The following is a 23,185-nucleotide window of genomic DNA, read 5'->3' as shown; positions in this document are numbered from 1 at the left end:
TGAGAGACTTTCCAAGACCTTAGTAAATCATGTGGATTTAAGAGGATTTGCTGACATCTGAGATGCGTGCTGATTATAATTAGATTACATCTTCATTTTTCATACACTTTTCTTTTTTTTTTTCTTCTCTAACCATTTTTTATGCAAGTGACATGTCTGTTAGTAAGCTATCAAATAGTTGATTTTTCAGAAGAGCTGGAAGTTTAATACTTACATACATGCTTGTTTTTCCAAATTATTATTTTTTGATCCTAGTGATTTTTCAATTTCTGTTTCAATCTATTCCTGCACTTTGTTGCAATTTGGTTGTCATTTTTTTTTCAAAATGTAGCAGACACAAAAAGAAGAGAAGGGTGAATAAAAGAATGCTTAACATGTACCAAATGTAAACTTTGATGCTACACATTAATACAAATTTACAAATTCATGCCTACATATGACAATTTTGATTGCAGCTGAAACACTTGTAACAGTATTTTTGGCATCGTTCAGGCTGCATAAAGTTATTTTATACTAATTCTGGGGTTACATTTGGATAATTATAGGCAATTACCCAAAGGTCTTTAAGAAGCTTGCAAACATTACACAGTCTGTAGTTCTTATGAGGCAATGACATCTGTCTTTGTGAGGTACCTGTAAGTGTCTGTTACCATTTATAAAATGGCACTTGCACATTGTATGCTAAACCAGTAAGAAAGCAGTGAGTGAAATCAAGAATACTAATTTGCAATAATCACTTCCAGTCATTCAATGCTACTGCCTCCTAAGGTTACAATGACTAGGAAGCTGAAAATTTCAGAATGTCAGTGGTCTCCTACTGGAATCATCATTTCAGATTGTGATTCCTGCAGGGCTTTTAAAGACCTTATGGTGGGTGCTGAGAATAAAATGAACTTGTAATGCTGTAACTGGAATCAATGTTCCATTTCTGTAGTGGCCCCAAGGAGCTTGCTCTATGTCCCCAGCTGTTGGCTGACTGACTCCCCTGGAGTCCATCAGTGATGGGATTGAATCCTTCCAGCTGACTGCTGGTCAATATCACAAACCACTCAAACGTGCTAGGGCTAATGCCTTGTGCCTTCTAGTAGAAAGACAAGGGTTGAGTGAAACAGGACAAGAACATGCATACGTGTCAAATAAAGGCCATGGTCTACAAGACCACACAGATAAAAGTAGATTTTACAGACATGGTTTCAAACTTACAGGAAAAACCTTGGGGTAGGAAACTGAATACTGAATACAGATTTGGCCAGTAAATATCACTCCGTGTTTCTTTTTTTTTTTTTTTTTCCTTTTTTTTTTTTTTTGGCCACCCATGCCTGCCAATCCTTTCTAAAATACAGCTCCAAGAAAAACTGACTTTTGAAGACTTTCTGTGGTTTGGAAATACTGCTTTGTTTTCCTGAGTGAAGTAGTGTTCAGACTCTGGTGTCTTTTAGCAGTGTGCAGATTTGTGAGGTTTTTGAGTATTGTGTGAGCTGTTAAGTCTGAGAGGCCCAGTGGTGATGGGGATGGACACTTCTTCCTGAGAGCAAATTTTACTTGTACATGTGGGAATGAAGCAGCTTCTCCTCTTCTCTGGTACTCTTCCTACTGCAACAGACTGACAGTGGAAAGAGTGCAGAACTGTCTTGGAGGCAGACCTGATTCAAGGTGATAATGGAAGTGAAAGTGTGTGCACATAATTGTATCCTATTATTTTTGGTGTTTGTCAGCCAGCATTCTTCAGATCCTTCTGCTGAGAACAATTCCAGAATATGACCATATGTTGTTGTTTAAAAACTTAAACCATTTCCTTAGGTTAGGACTTCTCTTTATTTTTGTCCTTACAGTGGCTTTTTTCATTGACACCTGTTTTAACTTCCACTTTTTATTCTCAGAACACAAAAACAAGGATCTTATTTCCTTGTGCTCTTTTCTGAATTTCTGTATTTGCTCCCCATGTCCTAGTAGTTTGATTCAAACTTCCTATTTTTTTCCTGGTGACAGTCAACCATCTTACTGTTCATGGAGTTTGAGGCAGAAGGTGCAGTAAGACCATCTGGGTTGACCTGTGTGTCATAAGTCACCACATTGCCTTTTTTTTCAGTCCAGTGACTTCAAACTTGACTGCATCTTCTATAATAATACCCAGCCGTGTTGAAAGACAAGATGTACAGAACCAATTGCTATCCTTTTAAACTTTTGCCAGAGGTTAACCACTGTTGCTATTAAAAATGTGTGCCTTATTTATACTTTGAATTTGTCTGGCTTTAGATTCCAGTCATTGTTTTTTGTTATGTCTTTCTCCAATTTGTTGGAGGTACATGTCATTTTTCTTCTTGTGTAGGTGCTTGTTAAACTTGTTAAGCAAATCTACTTTTTCTTCATTCTTTTAGTCAACTAAACAGATTGATCTCCACGTTCTACTAAAAGGCATTTTCTCCTGACCTCACATAACTCATGTGATACTTTCTGTACCATTTTCAGTGTTTTAACATGGTTTGAAATATAAAAGCGCCAGAATGAAACAGTATTTTAGCTCTGTCTGTGTCTGCATATAGGTAAAATTGTCCTGCCCTTTGCCCTGACTTCTTACTACATACCCATCTATACATACAAAAATTATATAAATCCATTCTGCTGCAGCAGCATGCTGAGAACTAGTGTCTGCTCTATCCTGTTAATCCTTTTCAGAAGCTGTTTTTAGGGAGAAAGTTGCCTTGGTCCTAGTGTTTAATTGTGTCTCAAAAGTGTCAGTGTGTTTTTTGTTCAAATGCACCTAGTTTTACTAAGCAGTCCTGTCATATAGAGTTCAGTAAGCTCCGTGTGACTTTATTGTGCTCACTGTTTTTCATGTCTCCAGGCTTTGTGTCACTTGCAAACTGCACTGAAAATTTTTATATATTTCAGACATGAAAATGCCAGTGCCTTCAGGCCCAGTATCAGTTCCTCTAGACTCCACTTACCACAGAATCAGAGAATGGCTAAGCTTGGAAAGGACTTGTGGAGATCAGGTGTCCAGTCCCCCTCTCAAGCAGGAACATGCCCTCTTCAAGAGCAGAGATTTCATTACGTCATTGGGCAGCCTGTGTTAGTGCTCAGTCACACTCACTCTGGAAGGGTCTCCCCTGATGTTTGGAGGGAGCCTCCAGTGTTTCAGTTTGTGCCATTGCCTCTGGTCCTTTTACTGGCCACCAGTGAAGGGAGTCTGGTTCTCTCTTCTTTGCATCTTCCCTTCAGGTATTTGTTCATAGTGGTGAGACCTTCCTTGAGCCTTCTCTAGACTAAATAGCCACAGCAGTCTCAGCTTTTTTTTTTTTGTAGGAAAGATGCTCCAGTGCCATCATTACCTTTGTGGTTCTTTCCTGAACTCTCTCCAGTTTGCCCATGTCTCTCTTGCTTTTAATTAAAATACATTTTCACAAACAGTTGCTTTTGGGATGCATCATACTGTAATGACTACTGTTAACCTTTGTGCTAGAAATTGTGCATGGTTATATGCATTTGGAATGAATGTTTAATATTCAGACCTTCTGTTTCCTTTAGCTTGGTGCTCTATATTTACACCTATAGTTATTCTTTTGTAGGAATAGAATAGGGTTTTGAAAATTTTTGAATACATGTAGAAGCTGTTAACATGACACTTAAGGTGCTACATGTTAAACACATAGGAAAAAATAGAAATGATACCATAGTATTAATTGGTAGGGTGAATTTGATCCAGTTTTGTATCTGCGGGGAGCTCTGTTGCCATTTAAATCCTCATCTGACTTGTGAATTTAATGGTTGTGTACTCCAGTGCTCTATTCTACTTGGATGAATGTTGTAGGGCACAAGTTAGAATCCATTTGTATTTATCTAGTTTTAAATTATCACTGTAACTTAGGACTTTGAAGATGAAAGAAATTGCTGAGACACAGAATCTGCTCCTTAGCAATAGTCAATAGTGCTAAACATTTAATTGATATAATAATTTCTTTTTTTGCTTAGCCCTTGATAGAACTAAAATTCTTAATCAAATTATTTATGATCCTAGACTTCCAGTCAGCGATTGTATACTGCAACTTCAAATTATTTTAGTTGCAGTTGAGTGAAGTATCTTTTCACACTGTGTGCCCTGAACCAATATGTATTATCCCTGCACTTGCTCTGTGCGTGTTGCAAGTTTGCTGTTTGGGGCCAGCTATCCTCTGTGTAGCTGCCATGAAGCTCTTTGTTGAGAGATACAGAGGGAAATGCAGCTGAACTTCTGTCTCTTGCCTACATTGCTCTCATGTTTGCCAAACCGAAATTGCTGTAAATTCACCAATAAGAAACATTTGTTTAGGAGCAAAGAAGAAAAGAGTAAAAAGCAGCTAAGATGGATATGCATATTCAGAAGTAAAGTATAACATTGAATTCTATTTCTTTCAATTTTTCTCTCTAGATTCCCTCTGGCCAAAGATTCGTGTTCCCCTGAAAGTTGTTAGGACTGCAGAAAACAAACTTAGCAACCGCTTCTTCCCTTATGACGAGATTGAAACGGAAGCAGTGCTGGCTATTGATGATGATATCATTATGCTAACCTCAGATGAACTCCAGTTTGGCTATGAGGTAAGAGAATTGGTTTTCCCCTGTCTCCTAGGCCATCCACTGCAACATTGCATATAAAGTGGAGGAAGCACTGTGCAGTCTGTTAATTCAGATTGTTGCGTCTCTCTTTACTACAAGAGTTCAATGCTGACTGAAACAGTTTTCCAGATAGTCATTTCTTTATTGAAAAACCTGCCAGCTAAGAGGTTTTCAGTAACTGGCACAGGAGTGCCAAAAGACTCCAAAAAATGTAATGGAATAAGTGTAGGGGAAGCAGTCTGAAGACTGAGCTGCATTCTTCTTAACTTCAGATAAATCAGAAATGCTAGCCAAGGGAACATGTCTTGATGGGCAAGACAAGTTTCAGAGATTAAGTGTTGGGAACAGAGGAGGGGGACCATGTCCTGGGGACATGCCGAAGTAAGGTGAAGTGCAGTGAAAGGAAGAACTGAAGAATTTCAAGGAGGTGACACATGGATCATGTGCTTGAAATGGCAAAGCTTCAGCAGCTGCTCTTGTGATGAGGGTATGGACAAAAAGAGAGCTTGTCCTAATCAGTTACCCATGGCAGTACAAAGAACTGACAGTCTTCCTAGCTACTTGAATTGTTTGTTAAAAGTACACTTGAAGCAACACTGTTGTCTTCCTTCTAAAACTATGTTTTGAATTAGGTATTTTTTTGTCTTCCATTTGTATTTGAGTGTATAACTGTCCATAATCATTACTGTTATATGTGCATATTTAAGATAAAGATGCTCTATTTGTAAACAAATCAGAAACATTAGAAAATGTAATACCATACTTTAAGAAAGCTTTGAATTATTTAGTCACACCTGTACATGCATTATCAACAGCAAAACAACACTGGGCTTCCTAAGTGAGAGCTAGAACATGATACTGTTACCCAAGTTGAATGAAATTATGAAAACTGCTTCTCTGAGATGGAGAAAGCTAGTGAAATGTGATAGTTGTCCAATTTTTAGCAATCTTAAGTGCAGTTAATACAAGATGATATTTTTAAAAAATACGTTGAATGTATTTCTTTAGCGTATGTACATGTGGGGTGAAATATTGCTCTTTCTCCCTCTTGAGTAAAAGAGACTGTTAGCAAGTAAAAAGCTTTTGGACTCCAGAAATGTCTTGTGATGATGTAGGTATGCTGAAGTAATAACAAAGATGTTAAGTAGTGGAGACAGAGGTTTCATCTATCATGTGTGTTTCCAGAAAGGAAATACTTTCCTTGCCAGGTTAAGAGTAGTGAGTTGATGCATGAAGTGTGAAAGATGGAAGGAAGAGAAGACATCTGAAGGAAGGGGATTTTGGCTACACAGACCTTCTCTGTACTTTGTTGTCTACACTGAATGTTTTAAGCACTGTACTGCAACAGCAGAGCTTACTTTTGCCTGTGTTGGTGCTTATAACTACTAGTTCTGAGAGTGATCTGATGGGATGAAAGATAGCAGATCCATAATGTGCATGCTGCATAAACCCTTGCTCCATTTGCAATTTAACTTCCCTTTTCATAAAGCTGTCTCAAAGTGCCTAAGAGTAAGGAGTGACTTAACAAAGTCACCTAAATGACTGTGTAAGTAGTTCTGCTATTGGCAGAGCAGGTTTGAAGGGCTTTGAAGCAAAGATTCAAACTGCAGCTGAGTTCCAGCTGTGTCAGCCAGAAGTCATGTGAAGCAGAACCCTGTTTTTTTGTGTGTCTGAACTGTTGATTTTAACACCCTCAGTGGATAATATTTGTAACATCACATGTATTGAGTCTGGTCACACCAGAAAGGAATTATCCTCATGAAAAACAAAAATAAGGTGAAGAAAACTTGATGTGAATTCCCCTGTGGTCAGTGTAACTAGGGGATAGTCAGGACCTGAAACTGTTTGTCTCCTAGGATTAAGTCCAACAGGTCTAGAAATTTGATTGTGCTGGCTCATTTATTGGCCTTATGGCCATGTGCCTTGTTTGCAGGGACTATTTGAGTAACAGTCCTTATATTCTGTGTGTGAATGTAACTGTTTGGACATGAGATTGTTTAGTTTGGCAGACTGGAAACTATTTCTTTTGCAGTTTTTTGCATTTTATTATAAATCCTATTCCTTTTTCATTCTGGGAAGTCAGCTTACTGCACAGTAACATTGATGGAAAATTGAAGTGCTGTATTGAGAAGATAGCTGAGACAAACCTATGAGTGATTTGAATCCTTGTATTTTGAGTTTGGCTTCACCACCCCCACTCCCTCAGTAAATTAAATGAATAGAAATGTCTTTGAATACAGAAACAGAACAAATTATTCTAGAAATACACAGTTTTCCTCGTATAGGGAGTGGGTGATGTAGCTCCTACTCTCTGGCACAGAAATCAGGGGCTGAAGATTGATCTTTCCTGTCCTTGAGTGTCTGTGACTTGCTTGACAGGCCTGAGCTGGCTCCCAGATGTTTAAATTGTCCTCAGCCTGTGATAATTTATTTATCTGTTTGTGTGTGTTACCAGAAAAGTATCTCTCAAACTCTTGACTCATTTGCAGGGGAATCCAGAGGGAACAGTAGCAGCATATAAGGTTACTAGAAAGTTTTCTTTTAAAAGTAGGTCTGCTTCTGCTTTGGTCATATGAAGGGCTGGAAACATGACATTCAGTAATTTTCTTTTCTCTCCGGACATCCTTGAGACTTTGCATTTAAACATGTGGCAAAACCCTCTCTGTCACACACTTCTCTGAATGCACAGAGCAAGCCTAAAAAAAAAAAAAAACCCTGAAAACTTTGATCTCTGTACACTTTCAGCCATAAAAAAATATAGTAACACTCAAAGTGTCAGACATTTTTTACTTGTTAAAAGTGAACTATTACGGTACAGTGATTTATGACCTTGCATAAATCTATTGGAGCAAGCAGAAAAATAGTCCCTGTGTGCTGCTGTATTAAGGTAGCAGAAGAATACTCTTGACATTCTGACTTTGAAAAAAGTAGTTCTGTTAAGTTACATGACTTTGGATGCTGCAAAAAAACCTTATGTCTAGATAATTTTTTTCCCACTTACTGAACTTTGTTGTTCACAGAGAGAGCATCAAAGAGACCCAAGAAGTGGAACAAGTATTTAGATTATCATAATTTTAAAAAGTTAAAGCAGAACCAACTCTGAAGAGTTTGGTGTTTAAATACATGACTGAAATCAAGCATTGTAGCATTCCCACCTCTGTGTCTCAGCTCGCCTTGGGGCAGATGTCATAGTATTAAGTAATTTCTTATCCCATGCTTATGTAGCAGTTTGTCCTTACAGAGACAAAATATTTCTATTAGACCAATAATAGAAATAGTCTAAATGGGTATTATTGTTCTGGGCCTATATTTTTCACTCAAAATGTGCAGTTTGGTGTATTGCTAAATCTGCATTTATTCTGTTGAAAACTTTTGGCCTTCTGTTGTTAGATGATCTTATTCTGTCTCAGAATTGTTTTTCAGTGCTTCATGTCCCTGTCACTCTTTAAAAAAATCTATTCTCTATTGCATTGCATATTTTGCTAGGCTGAAATTTTCATGAAGTTGGAATGACTTCTTCAGAGGAATTCTTCCCTGCTCATTTTGACGTTAAAAGTTTAGTTTTCAGCATTCCTTTGTAGAACAAGTACTCTAACTCTGCTTAACAAAAGAATTCTTCACTGCTGGCCACATTTAAAGCTCTTCTTCAAACTAATGATATTTTACAAAATGTGTGTGTGCAAAGCATCTTGCATCCTTTAATGGACTCTGTGTTTACATTTTACTTAATTTTTTTAGTAATAGCACAAGCCACTCCTTTGAGGACTGGGAAAGAATTAAGAGTGGATGGGGCTCTGGAAGACAGAAGGAGTATGATGGGTTGAGTTTGTTTTCATTTGTAGAGAATAATCAGTGTTTCATTCTTAAAATGTCATGGTAGCTTTGGAAATGCTGACTATTTTTCTGTTCATTAAGTTGTTGGAATTGCATGTGACTTAATATAGTCTACTGAATTTAATGCATAAATGTTTGAGAATGTTTTGTAGAAGGATATGCTTCCCTGTCCTTCCGGCTACATGGAGAGTTTGCTGTTCTGATGGCACAGCAAATTGCACAGAATAGCTGAGGCTGTGAGGCAGAAAGAGCTCTGGAGAGATGAGGCTGGAGGGTGTTTTAGCTATACTGTTTATGTCACTTGAGAACTTGACTTGGAAACAAAATTACTATAGTTTCCTTTTGGTTTTCCTTTACAAGACTTTTAGTAAAACAACTAAGTCAGAACTTCTTTTTGACATTTCATCTGGGAGATGCTTCATCCAAAAATATTTATCTTTAGGGTTGACTAGCAGAGTCTTTGGAATGACTTATCAGCAAATAAGCGTACCTCCTCTTCACTTGGCAATAGGATTTTCCTTGGATGTGTCCCTTACCAGTATTAAAGCAGACCATCCTTCTTAGTCTGAGAAAGCTAATAAGATCACTGGCTAAAATGAAATGTACTCCTAAGAGACTAATAAATTATAGGCAACCATCAAACAAGAAAATGGACAGTAATACAAAATAGAGAGTAGTATTAGAATCATTACCACTATTTTTATTCTGAAAGCTTCCTTATATGCAGTAGCTGTATATATTAATTTTGGCACAAAGCATATGTATGGATTTGGGTAATGAGCTGGATGGAGCCACTGGGAGCCTTTCCAGAATTACCATTGAATGAACTAGTGGTGAACGTTGTGAAAAAGCCAAGCTCTTCCACTGACTTCAAAAGCATTACTTTGAAAGGGAATCTTTGTTCAAAACACCATAGTTATTTTTTAGATGCATCAAACTGACAATTGTCAGAGGCCAGGACATTTTTTTACAGGGTAGAGTTGATATTTAGAGTGACAGAAGAACATCTGTATGAGTAATGTGCATTATAGTTGGCTTCTATTTTATGTCATTTAGACTCTTGAAGATGACACCAAAGGGCAAAAACTATAAGGGCTATGAATCCAGGGTTCTGTGTTGAGAAGGCACTGCACTCCCGTGGGAAGCAGTAGCTGACTTTAATCTTTCTTTCAGCTGCTGTTAATATGCATGCCATTTCCTCTACAAGAATTCTTAGCCCAGTACGGTGCAGATCTGTGGTGTTCCATTAAATCCTTTGTTGAGCCTCAGTAGCTTATGTGGTGGTGCCTTCCAACAGCTGGGAGATAGACATTTTAATATTCAGGTTTAAAACTAAATAATTAAATTTTTGAGTCCTGGAGAGTGAGGAATAAATTTTTGAGTGTCGTACATTTAGTTTTGTGTTCTTTATTAAGGTTTTCTACATCATATCAAAATAGATATCTCAAGGCCTCACTGGCTTGCCTGCCAGAAGTCTGTATTGTTTTAATTAGCTTATGGCACCAACTTGTAAGTGTCCTATGAATTCTCTTCCTTCAGTTCCAAGTTATCTCTGCTTTCAAGAACCCTCTGTGTTGGAGCGTTGTCATATCTAAATACTATCCCAGTACTTGTGCCCTAGAGCTGTCTAGAAAGATTGATTTCTGGATAAAATAGAAGTCAAGGAGTCAGAAGATCTGGTTCCCATTCTTGTTTCCTGTATGATTTTGGCAGGTTCCCTCATCTGGACATTTGAAATAATAACTGCTCTCATCATGGGATTCTGAAGCTGTATTAACTGACAGCAATAAAATGTGTTGAGATGTATAGATGAAAAGGTATATAGTAATGAAAAATCCCAGAAATGTAGATGCAGAAGCAGTAACTTAAAACTGATTGTTTTATCATATTTACTATGACAAAATACTTGCATAGAGTCCTTATAGTCCAGGCCTCCCGACTGAAATGCACTGACACATAGGAAGTGGCCAAAGTGAACTGCTGATGGGGTGACATTTGCAGGATGGCGGAATTCCAGATAACACTTCCTTTACTGTGCATTCAACTGTAGGGTTCCCTTGTCTTTTGTACAGATGAAAGAATTTGTGAAGGGATCCTTGGGGATTTTTGAGGTACTTTGTTCTTGTTGTTGATCTTGCATGCAAAAATTTCATTATATATGCATCTGTTGTTTATACATTACCAACCTAAACCAGAAACTCTTGTAACCTAACTGTATGTTAGAAAGTCAAGATTCATTCTTCCAAACAAGCCTAGCAGTTATTTGGATTAGACGATAGATTTGGAATAATTTGTCTGCAAATAATGCAGACAAATTGTATCTAGCAAACAAATAGCATTCAGACCCCTCTAAACAATTATAATCCTTCCTCCCTTTTTCTCTAATGCAAAAATTGTCCATTATTTAATGTGGCCAGCAGTGTGGAGAACCGGGGTTGTGTTAATGATGCCCTTCTCCTTGTTCTTGTCTACTGTATTTGATCCTGTAGTCAGCTATAAAATAATGTATGGAGTGTCAAGGATGGTATCTTGATTGTATCCAGCTGTCTGGAACAAGTCGAGGGCAAAGCAGCCTTCCATGTAGCCAAGCACCCACTAAAGAATACCAGAAATATTAAAATTTAAGCCAGTTCCTGACAAAGGAAGCAGGTTGGTTAGATCCAAAGCCAGCTGTGAAAGTAGTTAGGTTGTAGTCATATCTACTGAAGTTAACATCAAAAGTTTCATTTTAATTATGCTTGAGTTTAGTTAGAGTTAAAATCTTTTTGAATAGTCATTTGTGTGTTTCTGTAACAATTATTTTATTAGTCCATTAGTGGCCTTTTGCTCTGGGACATGGTTTCTCTGAGTTGTAGGGTCCTTCCACAGCAAGCTTATTCTTTTTTGTACTCCTTCTTGGCAACTCTTTGTTCCAAGAATTTGGACTTAGAAGAATTTAAGTGATCTTTGCCCCACTGAAACTCTACCCTTCCAGATGTGTTGCATTTGCTACCCTTCCAGAAAGCAGATGTGTTGCATTTGCTTTCTGTGCAGGCCTGGTTAACAGCATGTCATGTTTTTTTCTCTTCAGGTCTGGCGTGAGTTCCCTGACAGGTTGGTTGGATACCCAGGTCGCCTGCATCTTTGGGACCACGAGATGAACAAATGGAAATATGAATCAGAATGGACCAATGAAGTCTCAATGGTGCTCACTGGGGCAGCCTTTTATCACAAGGTGATATACAACTTTCTCTGCACTAATGTACAATGTGTACATTAGAAAAGATCTGTATGTGCTTCTGTCATTGTTCCATCAGTTTTTGTGGTGCTATGATTATGTTCTTTTAAACAGTTGTAGAATGGATTTTAAACTTTCCCTAGACCTCTTTCAGTTGCTGTGAAAACCACTGATTTGTCTCTGACAGTGAAATAAAACCAGTTCTTACCTTTATGAACTTAGAAAACTCCTGCCAGTTTGTATGACCTGAAAGTACATAGCAAATTTTGCAGGGAATGTATCTTTGTAGCTGGTAGGTTCAGAAAAGAGAACCAATTTTAATTAAATTTCTGTGGTCGTCAGGAAAAGAATAATAAGCAGTTTAGCACCCAAAAATTATTTTCTATCTGCTGAAGTAGTTCTTGTCTGAAGGCACTATCACTTAGCTGCCTGCTGTTCCATGACTGAAATATTTAGTCTTATAGTTACTGTATCTGTATTTAAAATTATCTTTTCTTTCGCCCTCTTCTCTGCAGTATTTCAACTATCTTTACACCTATAAGATGCCTGGAGACATCAAGAATTGGGTGGATGCTCATATGAATTGTGAAGATATTGCCATGAATTTTCTAGTAGCAAATGTCACTGGAAAATCAGTCATTAAGGTGGGGCTTTTCTGCTGTTTATCTTTATGAAATTAAAAAATATGAGATACATACCTAAGTTTATTCAGTAGACTTTAATATGTTACTTAATCCTCCATTTTTCTCTAATTGTCTCCCAGTATGGTGTCTTGGTCTCTTTCTCATGATAGAAAAGCCCTTCTGGTAAAGTTTTTGTGTTAACCGAGAACAGAGAATTATTTTTTACCAGTTGTTTCTGGTGGTTATTTTAACCATCTAGATGAGCTATAAAAGAAGATAATTTAAATGACAGCTGTACTTATGTGTGTGTATATGTACAGGCCCACAGACATATATTTTAACTATTTGAGATCGCTAGAGGAAAGAAATTGCCAACTGTCCACAGCTCGCTCTATTGTGGCCTGACAACAGCTGATTTATAGGAATGTTAATTGCAAGAACATTAATTGCAAGATCAGCTTTAAATGAACTTTTTATCCCTGAATTAATTTCCTGACATGTTTCGACACGTTTTCAGGTCTAGACATTCACTCCGTACATTCATTTCAAAGTGTGTCAGCTTGGAATGAGATTTAGAGGCCACCAGGCATTACTTCAATTAGCAGGGTCCGTTCTCCCTTCTGTCCATCATCATTTACTGGGACTGGTGGCTGCATTTCCTAGAAAAGTCTTTAGAAGATAAAGTGTGTGCTTTTGCTGAAAAAGTTTCCGAGCTGTATGAGGGCAGAGCAGAGTAATTTGGCACCTCTGTGCGATTCGGAGAGTCCTGCAGGGTTTGCCAGTCAGCTCTTAACTGGAGAGAGCGAAAGAGCGCCTGTTGGATTAACGTTACGGTGAAGTATGGGAAGCTATATTTCATCGCTGTTATGGCTGCAAGAACAAATGGTGTTTATACAGGGACCTTGGCAGTGAGAAAACAGTCATTAAACAGGAATTAAGGAGCTTGTCATCGCCACTTCTTTTCAGTTACAGAAGGAAAAAACCCTCCAAGCCGTTTTTATTAGGCCCCTGTGAATTTTGCAGTCAGCCGGGCCAGATGGAGCTGAATGGAGGAATAGAGTGGCTTTTTTTTTGTACACCCCCTCTTTTTGGGACAGCTCAGCTTACACTGCAGGCATGTTCAGAGGTATTGCACTGCTCTCTGTGCAAGGAGATTAATGTCCCTTCTGTTGATATTTGATAATATCTGGCGTGTCTTTCTTCAGGTGACCCCACGAAAGAAGTTCAAATGTCCAGAATGCACAGCGATCGATGGGTTATCACTGGACCAGACACACATGGTGGAAAGGTGAGTGACCACTCTCTATTTCTCTGATTGCCTTGTTCTGATCCCTAAAATCTTATCCTGTGTCTCATTAAATTAGGACCAAAAATTATAGTGTTTTTATAAATTACTAATTTTGAAAGAATGTTACATGGATTCGATCAACATAAGTTATTCCTATGATGGGTGATGTGTCACTGAAAGGTAGACTACTACAAAAAAGGACTTTAGAAGTGTACAATTTTTAGCAGCTTTGCTGTAAATCTTTAGGACAGATATATGAAGTTCAGGTTCTTGGTTGGCAGTACTGTCAGTAATACCACATTTCTATTTGCCGTGGAATATCAACTGTAATAAGTATGAATTCTTTTTTTAAACTAGACAGTTGGTAGCTTACCAAAGAGCGGAAAGGATATAAATTATTAATAAAATAATTTGAAGTAATATTTGTACATTGTCTTCCATCTAAGGATTGTGAAGCACATTGCTTCCACTAGTGAAGGGCATTTGCTGCACAATTCCATGTTGTGTTTTTTAACAATGTCAGCATTAATTCAACCAGTTATTAGGTGGAATTAACCTGAGATTTAGGACCAATGAAGGCATCTCACTTTAGGCTTCTTGGTCTGTTGCATTTCTCCTGCAAACTTTGGGGAAAATTATTTCCAACAACAGAATAGGATGAGGTAGATAAGCAGGGGGAAGAAGTCACCAGGAGATACAGACAGTTGGACTTGATGATCTTAAAGGTTGCTTCCAACATTTTTGATTCGAAGAGGTGACAAAAAAAATCTGATCTGCATTTAAAACAGGCCATTTTAGATTTGCATGGAGAGGTATAACATGGTTATCTTACTAGTCATTACTAAGACACTTATCATTTTAACAGTCAACTTTTTTCTGTCCTCTGTAGAAATCAGAAAATTTTAAGTGTTGTATGGGCTTTAATAAGACTGAATTAAAAAAAGGAGTATGCAACTCAGAAGTAAAACATACCCCATTAAGATGGTAAAAATTACTCTGCAGGAAAATACTTGAGAAAGGGGTGGGAAATTTTGTAGATCTTAAATGTTAGCTAAAAGGGAAGCACAAAAGGTTCCCCCATACCTAAGAATTCTGACTTGGCTTACAGGATGAGCTACCAAGCCAGTTAAGCTTTCCTGTGGTCGTAGCAGTAGTGCTACAACAACACATGGGAATTTTAGTTATGAACTAGGTTCTCATTAAGGTAAATGCTATAAAAACAGAAGATGAAAAAATTGCTCTTTGCCTTGAAGTGCATTATGATGCTGGGTAAAGGTCATGTTTCCATGTCTATAGCAGTTCTTGTATTCTCAGAGTAAAGTGTCATTGACAGTTTATTGAGAACATGTTTAAACTGTTATTTTGCTTGTCTGCAGTTTTGAAAAGTGGGGAATACTGGGTTGTGGGAAGTAGATGGACTGCAAATCCACATACTTTTATTTGCCCAGCCAAAGAAGTACATCTGAGGTAGAGTCTGAGTGCAGGAGAATCTGGAGAGATAGACAGTTTAGGTATATTCAGGCTTGATTTTGAAAATCCTTAATGTCATACTAAAACTGCTTGCTAGACCTATTGCCTTCTTGCCCTGTGTTATCATCTACCTAAATATAAGGGAGTTATTTGAGAACCTGAAAGGGTTATTATTTTTTTTAAAGTTTTATGCTAGATATTAATTTAAAGTGGATAATAAATGGTAACAACTCCTAGAGCAAATTTTCCTAACTTAGTAGTGAGTAAGGCTCTCATATCTATCTATCTATCTATCTATCTATCTATCTATCTATCTATCTATCTATCTATCTATCTATCTCCATCCATCCATCCATCCATCCATCCATCCATCCATCCATCCATCCATCCATCCATCCATCCATCCACTAACTATTTTCAGGGTCAGGAGAGAAGCTGAATGAAAAAAAGTGCATGCATCAGGGAATACTTGTCATTATAAAAGAATAACTTTGTACTGATAACTTTACAGTGTTTGGTATCAGAAACAATACCTCAGGTGTCAGGCAAAGAGCCATTTTCAGCTTTACTGCAGCTTCCCCAAGTGCCTGACTCCTTGCTTTCTAGCATTCAGAGATAACAAACAGGTAGTCTGAGCTAATTACTTGCCCGGATATCCAGGGATCAACCTACTGTTTGTGAAACAAACAGTTTATCAGGGTTGCCAAGTACATGCACAACATTTAGTGTTAGGTTTCTGGTTCAGAAATAGCAGAGGGATGCCCAGCAACTGCCTGTTGGTTTTTGTAAATGGAAAAGGTTTGAGAATTCAGTTGCGGAGATCTGTCCAGGAAAGATATGTAACTAATTGGTTTTCTTGGGCCTTTTGACTCATTCAGAGGAGACAAAGGAAGATGGTGTAGTTGAACTCTGTCTCTTATTAAGAAATTTTATTATTTTAGCAATACACTGAATCAAGGGAAAGCCAACTTTTATTCTTCCTGCTGTCTAATTTATTTTAGATAAATAGAAGACTTTAGTCCCCAGGGTTATCAAACTCCATCATTAAAATATCTTAACTGAAGAAAACTTTGAACCAAGAATTCTCTTCTTGTCCTAGGTTAGCCTTCACATCAGGTCACAGAAGAAACTGCAAGATGGTCTTATAATCCCTGTATTTACAGGTGTTTAAGTAGCAACAAGTTTACTGCCTTTAACATCTTTACATCTGGTTCTCAAAAATGGACAGTGCTTTAAAATGCAATCTGGAGGGCAACTGCCAGTACAGTAAATATAGGAAAGGGCTGAGCTGCTTCTGCAGCCGCAATAACAGCAGTGTTTTATTTAGGAAATGCAAGAATTTGTCAGAGTCAAAGTAGGAAGCCATTTCCTTAAGAGGCAAACTGCCCAGGTCACAGTTGGCCAAAGGTTGCAGGTACAGGGTTACCCTGTTAGGTTAGGGGTGGTCTCAAGGAAAATCTGTGGAGGCAGCCATGTTGTGGCAGTTTTAGGCTCCCCTTAGGATGTCTTTTGCAGCCGCAGTGTGCCTGGAGCTCTGGGCTTCCTGGTTTAAAAATCCCTAACTCTGGGCGTAACCCTAACCCTTGTCAGGTAAATCAGCCTAGGGTTAGAGAGGGTCCCAAGGTAAAATCTGTGGTGGCAGCCATGTTATGGCAGTTTTGCGCTCCCCTTGGGATGTCTTTGGCAGCCACAGTGCGCCTGGAGCTCTGATCTTCCTGGTTTAAAAAACCCTAACCCTAGGCATAACCCTAACCCTAAATCAGCTGAGGATTTGGGATGGTCCCAAGGTAAAAGCTGAGGAGGCAGCCATGTTGTGGCAGTTTAGCGCTCTCCTTGGGATGTCTTTTGCAGCTGCAGTGTGTGTGGACCTCGGGGCTTCCCCGTCGTCTTCAAAACAGTAACCCTAGCTGCAACTCTAACCAAAACCCCATGTAATAAGAAAAGACTTAGGCTATGGCTAGCTCCAAGGAAAAATCTGTGGAGGCAGCCATGTTGTGGCAGTTTTGCACTCCCCTTGGGATGTCTTTCGCAGCTGCAGTGTGTCTGGAGCTCAGGGCTTCTTGGTTTAAAAAACCCTAACCCTAGGTATAACCCTAACCATAACCTTAGTCATGTAAATCAGCCTAGGATTTGGGAAGCTCCCAAGGTAAAAGCTGTGGTGGCAGCCATGTTGGGGCAGTTTTGCATTCCCCTTGAGATATCTTTTGCAGCTGCAGTGTGCCTGGAGCTCTGGGCTTCCTGGTTTAAAAATCCCTAACCCTAGGCATAACCCTAACCCTAACCATAGTCAGGTAAATCAGCCTATAGGTAGTTGGATTTTAGCAGTGAGGAACCTGTTTAAGAGAGACCTTAACAAATACCAAGTTCATCCAGGGGTAATGTGGCTCTCAGTTGTGAAATTTACACAATCTTAATGTCTTATTGAGCTGAGTACAACTGCATATTGCGAGCAATGGAAGAAAAAAAAATAATACTTGGAAGTAAATATGCCTCTGTTACTCTGAGTTTGAAAAACTATTGACACAACTAAGGGACACACCTGCCCTCCATATTGAGATGACAATACATTCTCTTGGCTACCTAGCTTTCAGTGTTTTATGTTCTAGATATCCCTTCTGGTTTATATTGTCCAAAAGTGGCAAGGACTTCAGAATTCAAGTGATTTAGTTCAGTGCTAGAGATGAAATTTTTGGAAAGTATCTTTCTTTCAAAGACATTTTCTGGCTTGTGCATGACATGTATTTTCTTTTAAAAAGTCTGTTTCCCATCTTTGAATTTGATATTTATTTGTGGAGGGCTAACTTCTGCTTCAGCCAGAGTGTTTAGAACATACTAATTTTTCCGTTTTTAATTTTTGCCATTTCTTTAACAATGAAATGGTTTCCTGGTGGTTAAAGATATTGTACTGGCAGGCTTAAATTGACTTTACACCAAAATAAGTTCAGCTGTAGAAGGATCCCATATTGATATTTTGTCATAATACCTCACTTTTGATTTGGGAGTATAACCTCTGGAGGGAAGAGGTCAATTTTGTCTGCCCTATGCATTTAGTTTTGTCTTTTGCTCTGAGGGTGCCACTTAGTTCTGGTTGTGACAATGGCTGCTCTGATGTGGACACCTGCCTGCCAGGCAGTAGGCTGAGATAACTAATTCATTTCACACCAGCCACCAAGCAGCTGTTACATTACAATGTCTTTCAGTCATTACTGGCAAAGGCAGGATTTGAACCAGTAGACTAAAAGTATTCTTGTATTCCAGAAATCAGTGAAGGCCAGCAGCTGTGCAAACCTCTCACATGCACATCTCCCAGTGCATCTACCTCCTTGCCTGTGAAGTTTGTGGGTTTCCTGCCATAAGTCTTCCCCAATACACATCCACATCATGGATTAGTTAACCACATTTCTTACAAGTAACAGATTATTTGAAAGTCTGAATTTATCTAAAAATCAGATGTGTTTTAAGATATCTTATGGTGGACATCCTGTGGGCATCCTGCTGTCTGCAGGAACTACTGCAGTGAACCTTTCAGTGCTGGTGGTCCAAATCTCATTCTCTTGATGGTTCACCTTGTTACTTTAGATTATTGAACATCTACCTGCATCTTCACTTAAGTCCTCATTGGTGGCTCCTTTGCTATTTCAGATCTGTGCTACACTGGAGCAGATAGTGCTTGTCACAGGAGTAGAGGTTGTGTCCCACTGTACATGGTTTTCTCTTACACTCTGAATTTCTTTTCATTTGTTTGTGGTCCCAATGATTTGGATCTGAAGATAGAAAGGTATGAGGTAGGATGAAGTATGAGAGGATGGGAAGGTAGCAGAAAGTGAAGTGTCTGCATTTACCTGTAGTAATATTTTATTCAAGTATCACTTCATATGAAGTAGTTTTCTGACACTTTTCTCAGGACAGAAAATGGTCTGAATGATGACCGTTATAGTTTGAAACAGCTATGTGGTTGAGGAAATAATTTTGAAAACTTCTCTTGCTGTCCTGTCTACTTCAAAAGAGTGTTTGGGGCAGCGTTGAGCAGTCCCCATCACAGAACTGTCACACTCAGTTGGTGTGATTGACCAGGTCCTGATGAGGAAAATTATCCTGGAGCCGTAGTGACCCCCTAACCCTCCACAGGGGTCGGGAGAGGGTGCAGTGGTTGGAGAGTGAGAGACCTGCTCTGCCACCGCCTGCAGCACTTCAGTCTCTGCAGCTGAGTCAAAGTGCTCACTTCGTTGTTTGTTTTCCCCTTTGAATGGCAAAAGAAATGTCACCTGTTTTCTTGTAGCTCTCTGTTAATGTACAGGGAACTGTTGTCATGATTCTTGGTATCTGAATTCCTTCAAAGCTGTTTAATGTAGCAGGCAGCTAAAGTTAGCTGAGCATTGGCTGAGGTGAGATGAGCCAGGTTTTTTCTGCCTTGCTTCCACAGGTATAGCGCCCGTCAGTGAAAAAGTTAAAGGAGCAATGTCACGGTTAAACATCTGCTTGCTTGTTTTTTGAAGAACGTGGCTGTTCCTTTCCACATTACTGACACTGAGATTATTAAAACTGAAAGAGTCATCAGTGGTTCAGTTTTTTTGTGCTAATGTAATGTCTTATTGCTTAATATATCTTTATTTAGACAAGGAAAATAAACTAGTTAGTTTGTTTCATTTTATAGTTTTAATTCAGCTTCACCTTTAAATTACAGTACAATCAGCTCTGCCTATTCTCTGAGGCGTGTTTATTTTTTTTGTGGGAAAAGATAGAGCTTCTGAAGAAGCCTGAAAAAAGACAGACTTTTTGTTTTTAGAACTCTGTTTTCACAAAGCCTTGGTTTTTGCAAAACCTTCGTTATAAACGAAATTGACCCAACAGTGGCCCTTTAAGAGACATGTTGGCAGTTAATCTGTTCTGGTTTACAGCATGTACATTGCTTTAAGAATGACTGGAATTCTAGGGGGAGGGAGAAGGGAAGCTTTGACCTCCATGTGCACATGTGCTGCTGCCAGCATCCCCTTGCTCGTCTCTGTGATTAAATAGGTAAATCAAAGAACACCAGCTTCTTTTCTGTTCTCTCTGCAGTGAGGCTCTCTCTTTATTAGTAGCCAGCATGGCTGAAATACTTCCAAGTGCAAGACGGAAGGTTTCTACCAGTTATTTTGGTGTGGGAGTTGGTAACCTGCCCAGTTGTTGTTAATTTTACTGCTTTCCTTTTCCCCAGATCTGAATGCATCAATAAGTTTGCCTCTGTCTTTGGGACCATGCCTCTCAAAGTGGTGGAGCATCGTGCTGACCCTGTCCTGTACAAAGATGACTTTCCTGAGAAACTGAAGAGCTTCCCCAATATCGGCAGCTTGTAAAGAGTGAGACAAACCTCCATGAGGAAAACAACAGCTGAAAAGGTGCTATGAGGAATATAAGGCCCCGAAGACAAAACTTGCTAGAGAGTGGGTTTGCATCTGAGAGAGATGAGGATTAATGTTGTTGTCTTCCTTTTACATTGCACAAAGTTGTATTTGAAATCTGGACAGCTGCTTCTCAGTTGCTCACAGAGAGTTGAATCTATTTGTGGGTTCTCCAAAAAATGTCACACTTTGTCCAGAGGAGGCTATGCATCTGGAAGAATAAAACAGAATCTTGCTCTCTGTGGTCTGACTGGCATGACTGACCTCTTCTATCAAATGTGCTGCAGGCTCTCTGGTTAGTGAGCACCCATCCATTTAAAGCAACTGTCTGCCATGTAGAGCTGTTCTCTTTCGGGAGGAGTTTATTTCCTGTGTGGCTGGTGGGCCTCTGTCTTTTGAGCTTTAACTGTTGTCTTAAGTAACTGTAACAAATATTTTCTTCTGTAATATGAGACAAATGTTTATTTTTTTACAACATCACAAACAAAAATCTGTTTGTTTTCACCTAGTTTAAAGAACAAAGCAATTTGTGTTACTTAAATTATTTTGATGGAGATGGAGACACAGCAGCCGGGACGATAGTCTCCTTCAAAGCAGAGACCTGCAGGACAGAACTGCAATTGCTGCACTTCCTGTGTAAATCTCAGGTTTTCTGCTGCACTCGTGCAAAAGACTCTGACTCTCTATCAGAACTAGTTGTATTATACATAAAATGATTTGTCTTTAGTCTTCTTATATTTTTATCTGAATTATAAAACCAGCAATCAGGTTACACTTTTACTTTGTAGCCATCCATAGGGAAATAAGTTTTTTATGTCTGAATCCTCTTCAGCAAGCTGTGTACTAATTTGTAAAACACCTTCTATATTTGCAGAAATTCCCAGTTCCAGCTTCAATGTACAGGCACATGTGTATGTGTAAGACACTCTTAACGCACACTTACAAACTCCTGTAAGTTACCATTGTTGGAAAAACTATTGTGTCTTTGGTTGTAATTTAAGGAACCCATTGCCACAGGCTGAAACATATAGCTTAAGAAGTCTTTTGGAGAAGATTTACATTTCTTAGGAACATTTGTATTGTTTCTCCATACTGAAATGAACCTGAATGAGAAAACAAAATGCAACAAAATTAGAAATAAAAGTTGCTTGGACTGTTACTCTTGCCCTTCAGTATTAACGAGGGTCCTAAGTTGGGCTGAGGAAGCAATCTCTTTTCTAGCTCCACTGATAAAATGCTTGCTGCTAGATAAGTGTGATTTCACTGTCTTTTGAAACTTCTGTTGCTGCTGGTTACAGACACATCCTACTTGACGGGCTGTTTTTCTGTGACAGTGCAAGCAACCTTATTCCTCAGATCTGCCAAACCCCAAACAATAGGACAAGTGTTAGACATCATGGTTCACCCCCTCTCCTAAACTGGATACGCAGCAATGACAGAAACCAAATGAAAGTCAGGCTGGAAACAGGAAACATCTGCTCCTATTTGTCTCACCCCCACTAAGACTTATCTTATTGCCCAATGCAGTGGATGTGCTGTGAATAAAACTCATATTGGAACAATAGCTTTGAGGGGATGCTTCACTTCATAACCTCCCTGGGATGTGCTTGTAAACTGTATCATCTGACTCTCTGGGAGTGTTTAATTACTAGTAAATGTTTTTTGCTGCACTCTTTGTTTCATTCCTGAGTTGCTAAGGGAGCTAAAAGGATAGCTGTTGCAGTGACAACTGCTGTCTGCACAGTGGCTATCACAAGAGAGAGGAAGGTTTGTTACTCATTATATCTCCTTTGCAGCCTTTCAGGTTTATTAACATGAACCTTCTTTTTGAATCTTCCCATTGATTTATGTGCTGGTGCTTGAGCATCAGGAGATACCAGCATATTTCCCTTGAGAAGTTTCCTTTAAAAGGGTACCTGTAACAGTGCAGTAGTCAGTTTTAGCTGTCCTTTTGGAGCTGATCTCAGCTTGGCAGGCCTTAGCAGCTTAACTGAGTTATAACACCTTCCTTACAGAGTTGTGAAGCTTCTGTGATTTTTTGATTCTTTCTCAGTAGGCCAGTAAAAGGTTCGTTTTGCACAGTCTTTTAAGACACTGAGGATTTGAAACACTTGGTTGAATATTTTTAGATGTAGACAGCCAAACCAGTCCTGATAAGCTGAGGTATAATCTCCTGTCAATAAAAAGGTAACATATCCTTGTGTCTGCATCCAGGAGCATCTGAGTAGTTTCCCCTTGCACAAAATGTCCAGTGACCTCTAACAATAATGTTTTATCCTTTGGCCTTTTACAAATAGCTCATTTACAATCCTATTTGTCTCTGTTTAATGCCATGGAGAAAATTGGGCAATTGACCATAAAGAAAAATTGTAAAATTGCCTTCTTACTTGCTCTCTGCATTTATTATTGTGATGTTCTTGATGCAAATTCTGTAAAGGTAAGATTTAATTGTATGTCTGATTTACAGCGGGGGTTTTGTCAATCTTTAAATTAAGATAATTTTAAACTTTTCATTGTATATATGATATCCAGAAAAGCTTGATAATTGTATATTAAAAATTCAATCACATGAGTGTTTATTGTATTTCACTTCTGGAATGGCACAAGGAAACATTAATTAATTCAGAAGGGAGAATTAAAGTGACAAGCTCTTTTACTACATAAATCTGTGCTAAACTTGAATATTCACAATGCATTTCAGAAAGGTCTGTCAATATTTTGTCTTTCCCATAACTGCAGTTTGACGGCTGTCTTGAAAATAGAAGTTTGGTCTGCATCC

At 38.7% G+C, this 23,185-nt stretch overlaps 1 protein-coding gene across 2 annotated transcripts in view; it reads left to right on the top strand.

Annotated features, from left to right (window-relative positions):
• The window catches only part of EXT2 (exostosin glycosyltransferase 2), a 73,860-nt gene extending 50,885 nt beyond the window's left edge, over positions 1-22,975 (top strand). For both annotated transcript variants that reach the window (XM_058026468.1, XM_058026467.1), the window contains 5 exons: positions 4,409-4,575; positions 11,498-11,641; positions 12,160-12,288; positions 13,473-13,555; positions 20,223-22,975. In XM_058026468.1, the coding sequence (XP_057882451.1) occupies positions 4,409-4,575; positions 11,498-11,641; positions 12,160-12,288; positions 13,473-13,555; positions 20,223-20,361 (662 nt within the window). In that variant the 3' untranslated portion in view covers positions 20,362-22,975. The remainder of the gene's footprint in view (positions 1-4,408; positions 4,576-11,497; positions 11,642-12,159; positions 12,289-13,472; positions 13,556-20,222) is intronic.
• The last annotated feature ends 210 nt before the right edge of the window (positions 22,976-23,185 follow it).

This window comes from Melospiza georgiana, chromosome 6 (genome assembly GCF_028018845.1).
Source record: "Melospiza georgiana isolate bMelGeo1 chromosome 6, bMelGeo1.pri, whole genome shotgun sequence".
In the NCBI taxonomy this organism is placed as follows: Eukaryota; Metazoa; Chordata; class Aves; order Passeriformes; family Passerellidae; genus Melospiza; species Melospiza georgiana.
The sequence above is the reverse complement of the archived record's forward strand: the minus strand, read 5'-3'. Positions and strand labels throughout refer to the sequence as shown.